Source organism: Montipora foliosa, chromosome 4 (genome assembly GCF_036669935.1).
Source record: "Montipora foliosa isolate CH-2021 chromosome 4, ASM3666993v2, whole genome shotgun sequence".
Classification (NCBI taxonomy): Eukaryota; Metazoa; Cnidaria; class Anthozoa; order Scleractinia; family Acroporidae; genus Montipora; species Montipora foliosa.
In genome coordinates, this window is record NC_090872.1 from 7,846,675 (window position 1) to 7,852,674 (window position 6,000).

At 40.1% G+C, this 6,000-nt stretch overlaps 2 protein-coding genes across 2 annotated transcripts in view; both read right to left on the minus strand.

Moving 5' to 3' along the window:
- LOC137999701 (serine/threonine-protein kinase Nek1-like) overlaps positions 1-3,088 on the minus strand; it is a 41,480-nt gene extending 38,392 nt beyond the window's left edge. The window contains exons 1-4 of the mRNA XM_068845558.1: positions 2,807-3,088; positions 2,657-2,692; positions 1,442-1,502; positions 561-602 (exon numbers count right to left, since the gene is read on the minus strand). Of these exons, the coding sequence (XP_068701659.1) occupies positions 561-602; positions 1,442-1,502; positions 2,657-2,692; positions 2,807-2,923 (256 nt within the window). The 5' untranslated portion in view covers positions 2,924-3,088. The remainder of the gene's footprint in view (positions 1-560; positions 603-1,441; positions 1,503-2,656; positions 2,693-2,806) is intronic.
- Positions 3,089-4,876: 1,788 nt separating this feature from the next.
- The window catches only part of LOC137999235 (uncharacterized), a 4,322-nt gene continuing 3,198 nt past the window's right edge, over positions 4,877-6,000 (minus strand). Inside the window, exon 2 of the mRNA XM_068845077.1 lies at positions 4,877-5,146. Coding sequence (XP_068701178.1) covers positions 4,877-5,146 — 270 coding nt within the window. The remainder of the gene's footprint in view (positions 5,147-6,000) is intronic.

Genomic DNA, 6,000 nt, shown 5'->3' on the forward strand with positions numbered 1-6,000 from the left:
GGTCACGTGACCAATAAAAGAAAACTCTAAATTTGTCTCCGTGCTACGCAATTTGAGTATTTAATCGATGGTTTGATAATCTGTATTCGTTTTTGCATCCAGCCAAGCATGGCTTTCTTTTTATTTTGAAAAATGTTCTTTTTAAAGACATAAACGATACTGAAACACCCATAACTTTTTCAAAAAAGATGATTTTAAAAAATCAATGCTTAGCTATATTCTGTATGTGGGGGTGAAACGTGCCATGTAAAAAAAAATTAATGCAATTTAAAACCGCCGGAAATTTAGCTTTTTTCTCAAACCGGAAGTCGGTTCATTTACGCATGCGCAGTTGATCTGAGAACGAGCGCGGGGAAGGGCGAGGAAAATCCTTCGATGGAAACAACAGTTTGTGCGGTGACTTTTGCTTGTGCGTGGGTTTTCTTGTCAGCTCATGACATGATGACGTCAGTTACCGGAAGTAACATTTCACTTCCTTAGAAAGGGCGACAAATCCGTCTGTGGACCCTTAAGGAGCTGAAAGGGATGGATAGCACTATACAAGAACAAAATTTTATTACCTGCTTCACAATAATCCATGACAATATACAAATTTCCATTCTCTAGAGACGAGAAAAGAAAAGAAACGAACTTTACATGTACTTCCAAGTACCATACATGTACCAATAAACATATTAAGATTATTTAATTTTGTCGCCATCCTCAGTCATAAGCATTCTGGTATCAAGATATTTCGCTTTTTCTTTGTCCTTCCCCACCCCACCCCCCAACCTTTTTTCCCCAGGAAAGACATCTAACACTGACGAAAAAGGATGGCCTAATGCATGCTGAAAACTTTATTTTTATACCTTATACAAGAACAATGTGCATCTCATCAGTTTGGGTTGAATAGAATACTATAATAATGAATTTTATTTACAGTACGACGTGCCTCACCGTGGCCACCTAACAAAGTTTTTGGAAATTTCTCCACCAATCAGGATGTGTGAATTTGATTGACAGTCATGCCTCCTTGCAAAGTTCGCATAGTTGTAAGTTGAACACCCTTGCATGGGTTGTTGAGTTGACGCATAAATTACATGTAATTGTCAAATGTGAAAGTTTATTGGGTGGCCACAGTAAGGCACGATGCACTGTAAGTGTCAAGTGCATTTAGCACTTGGGCACTTTTAAAACTGAGAACACTGAACAGAAATCAAATCAACCAATATCAAATTGTAGGATGGTTTTTTAGGAGAGGGAAAAACTGGAATACTCAAAGAAAAACCTCTTGGAGCAGAGTAGAGAACCAACAAACTCAACCCACATATTATGGCATCAAATCCAGGGAATCAAACTTGGGCTACATTAGTGGGAAGAGAGTGCACTCACCACTATACCACCCCTGCTCCCTAATACATAAGTAGAACTGGAGCCCACAAAACACTGAAGAACAATGTACCTTCAAATGACTCTTGATAAGACACAATGTTAGGATGTTTCAACTGGGCTAAAACTTTGACCTGAAAATAATTCAAAAGTCAGACGTTATAAATATGACATGTCCATATCTCGGAGGAAAAATGACACATTTCCAGTTACCACCTTTCCTTGCCAATGTGTCGGTTCTTTCTTTCTACTCATCCAATGGCCTGCTCGGCAAGCATTCCCATGCAAATCAAGAGCCTTAACGCTTCCCCCACTTGAGAGTGAAACTTATAGATTTTAATCTAACGCCAGATGATTTTACTCGCCGATTGGAGGCACTTTAGGTGTGCATAGGTTAAAGATAAAAATTATATGTTTTTCACTCTAGCCAAGCAAAAATTGGGAGGAAAAGTCTGACAGAACACTTGCCCAAACACCCCACCTTTGAAAGGCCTGTTACCATGGCAACCAACTTTTATATTCATGTGGCTTGATTACATTAATTGACAGATTTGACAAGTAGTCATTGCATGCAATAAGTTATTTAACTGTCGAGGCATAGACTGTAATTGGACAAGTTGGCCATTGACTCCCGGGGGTCCCTATTGACAAGTAAAATTGTCTGGGGTGTCAAAGGGTTAAATCAACCATTAAATAATTGTTTTTCTTTTACTTCTTGGGTTGAGTCCTGGAATTTTCAGGAAAATGTCCCTCCAGCCTCTCACTGCAATTTTTCAGGTGTGTTTGTATAGGAAGGCTCCCTTCTTACAAAAACTTGCTTCAGTGCCCTACTTCCTCACCACCCTTCTGTAAAAAATTCTCTGCTAAGAATGGATCTTTCTTTCCCTTGCATTTGTTGTTAAATAACTAGCTACAAAAGGGTTATTTTTGCGTAAGGAGTCAAGACAATGATTTCTGAATGTTGATGAATAATAATAATAATAATAATAATAATAATAATGTTGCTTAAATATCTATATTCGTATCGTTGCAAAAGATATCGCGATTCTCCGGTGCACCGGTGTATCATTGCAGCCCTGTTTTTTCATGTGATTATCTCCTTAAACTTTTTATCGGGATTCCCATACAAATCCTTATATGTTTGTCGACGCTCACACTGACCTTGGGGCGCCAGTGGGCAAAGTGCCTCCGTGTTTGATTGCCTGATTCCTAATTGCCATCACAATAACCCTGACACTATATACTTCTCCATTTTACGTTTCTGCTTCATTTCATAAAAGGAAATTACCTCTCTTCTGGATTCCTGCCGTTCTTTAGGAGACATCTGCAAGAAGGACCGGAAGGGGTAAGGTTATATGAGTTAAATTTGTCACGCTCGCAAAATTATCACACTTTTTACAAAACCCTTCAAGTTACGGTAGCTGCAACCTTAACACACCTTGGAAATGCCGATTTCCTTGATAACATACTGTTTTCCATCGGCTTTTTTCTTCACTAGCAACGCTTTTCCAAAGGATCCTTCTCCGATTTTTTTCACCCTTACGTAGCGCTCCATCGCTCGTCCGCCAGGAAACCTATTTCACGCGGAAGACATCATTCTTTTCTGCATGTCTACAGTGTCTTGAAAAAAATATGGTTTTGGAAGAGCCGTGGTTACGAAAACAAAGTATCGAAGGCAGCATTTATAAAATGGCGCCCGATACAAAAATCTCGTTACCTCCTGAGCCACCGGAAATTTGATTATGCGGTTGCGGTGTGTCAAATAAAGTATGCGCAAGGAGATTGTGAGCACCTAGTGGAAGGAACCAAGGGCGCTTTCCTTTTGTTGGACTGACCGGCCAAACCCATCACTTTGCAAAGAAAATGCAACAATTTGAAGGAACACTTGCATGATAATCCCTCGCATTCTTCTGGAGGAGTATATATCATCGTCGAAGCGTGTTAATTTGAATGCGTTGTAGAGTTCCAAATGCCCGGTGTCAGTTCTGTCAAGTGGAAAGGTTACGTTACAAATTAGGGCTATCTTAGAATTTGGTCTGCACGGGTTCTGCGCGCGGGAAACCCGCTAATCCGCCAAGTCAGCACTCTGGACACAGCTACAAAAATAGCCCTTAGGACTGGTTAAGAAAATAACAGAAAATTGAAATTATACATTAGAAACAATGGATCCTAATTATAAAAAACCATAGACTTGTGTCCTACACTGATCCAATCAAAGTAGAGGTTGTAAAGAGCTGCGTTGAAAATGATGACCACCACCACCCCTCCTTTGTATTTAAGCACGAGTCACCATGGGAGGATTGAAAAACTTCTTTATCCTTCTTATATTCCTATGTGCGCTCATTTGATTGATTGAGAGATGTCTACTTACAAAGAAGACCAAGGTTTAACTATGCTTTGAGATAAGTTTGGTTGTTGGATTGAGAACAAAATAAATTCGAAATGAACTCTTCCACTTTCCTCGTGTTTGCAAGTCTTCACGTCGATGTTGACGTCCTGGAATCTTTGAATTTAGCGTTGAAAAGGAAAGAACACTTGGCGACAGCGCTTCACTCCGAGAGAATGTTACCTGGGGCAACCACTATAACAAAGAAAACCAACCAACTCTTTTTAGGCTCGATCTATCCTGAAGAAGCTTGCTGGATTAACGTGCGCGTGAAAGCCATACTATCCTTAAGGGTCCGAGGGACAAGCGGCGAAAGCTGAGGCCCTCCCAGGGGTTTTGGGGAACAAGGGAGCATGTCTAATTTTATCTGGGGAAAAAGGGAACAATGAAAAAATATCTTATGGAACAAAGGAAGACAAACAATTTTAGGAATCAGAAAGCTGGGAACAAGTTTGAAGGTAATTTCAGGAAAAAGGGAACACAAGCAATCTTTTTAGGGAACAAGGACCCCCCCCCCCCCTCCCCCACAACCTCCGGGAGGGACTTAAAGCTCTAAGGGATTTTCGATCAAGTTCAACGTTAATTTCAGCGTTCTTCTAGCAGCTCGCTCAGTGGCCAAAAATTAAATTCTTGTAGGCATTTTCGGGTGTGTTTAAATTCCAAAAGCTACGTAGGCTAGGCTCGATCTGATTTTTAGGGTTGCGAAGAAACGCTGGAAGTGAAGTTTGGGAAGGATAGCCGATTGTATTACACTTGGCCATAGGGAACCCAGTTGTGAAAACGTCGAAAAAACGAGTCAAACACATTTCATTGCTTTACTTCTTCTCAGCTTATTGTTTCAACCAGTAATAAATTGTATTTAAGTAAATCTTCTGCTCTAGAAGATGCTGGGTCGGATTTCAGATTATAATGCCATCTATGGTGATATTTTCACTAAAAATACTGAAGTTTTTTCTTGACGCAAAACTTATGAGAATCAATTATTGAAAAGTTTCATATCCTGTAAAAATGTATCTCCTCCAGTTAAAAAGTCTTTCACTTCCGCTGCGGATATTTGTTATACTCGATGGAGAGCATTCAGTAAACGAGAATTAAAGATATGAAACACGAGCAAATTCCGACTTAGTCCGAGTCCCAGTCCCTCGTGTCTGGATTTGGCGCATTATTGTATATTGGTAAGCTTCCATGGCGTATCTGATGTTCTTCTAACAAATAATACACGATTTCCGGTGGATTAATACATGTCATCCACCGCACGTTGATGTTTCTCCATCGCCGCTTTCCAGGTCCACTCAGATATCGGCCGATGGGAAGACCGTCATTGCCGCTAAAATGAGCATTTAAACAGTCTCGGATGTTACTGAAATATGGGTTTCCACCAATGTATATAAGCTGTTTAAAGAAACAACAACAACAAAACAGTGTTATTATATCCTACAGATACTATGCGCGCCATGATTGACCAATTCAGTAGGCTGTCTTCCGCAGAGCTGATTTGACGTCATGTTTCGTTTTCGCGCAAACATTGTTATAAAACATTAGTTGGATCAACAATGTTAGAACGGGTAGCATGCATGTTTGATCACGTTTGTTCAACATTTTTTGCTGGATGGATGTTTTGATTTCGATCAAACATGCATTTTCTGCAACATTCAACGATGTTTTATGGCAAACGCCAATTAGAGTTAAGGTCCCAGTCTCCAATCCGAGAACCATGAGCAATCCAAAATGGGGGAGGTGTTAATTGTGACTAAAGTGACGTGTTTCCAACAATGTTATATGCGTATCCAACATTGCTGGAAGCGTTCTTATAACAACGTTGGGACGTGTTCTTCTAACAATGTTACAACGTGTAGCCGGGGCTTAAGTTATGGCCCTTTGTTTGTTTCTGCGGGCCGTAACTAAAGGTACGGCATTCCGATTTTCTTATAAGCAAGTATATGACACATAGGGAACATCTTTTTGTCTCCGCAATCGGAAATATAGAAATGAGTTTGATAGATGTGCGTAAAGCTGGTTGTTACTTTGCTTTGATTCAGCTAAGGGCTGCATTCAAAGGAAAGTTCGAGGGGTTCTGGAAGCAGCTCTTGTTCGAGCGATAATCCCTAGAAAAACATTCTAAACTTTAAATCCTCTAAAAAATCAAGACCGTGAAAGATTCATCGACTTCACTTCACCGAAAAATCCTAAATTTCTTTATTTTTACGCGAAACATTGCGTGAGCAATCTCAGAATTTCAAACGAGC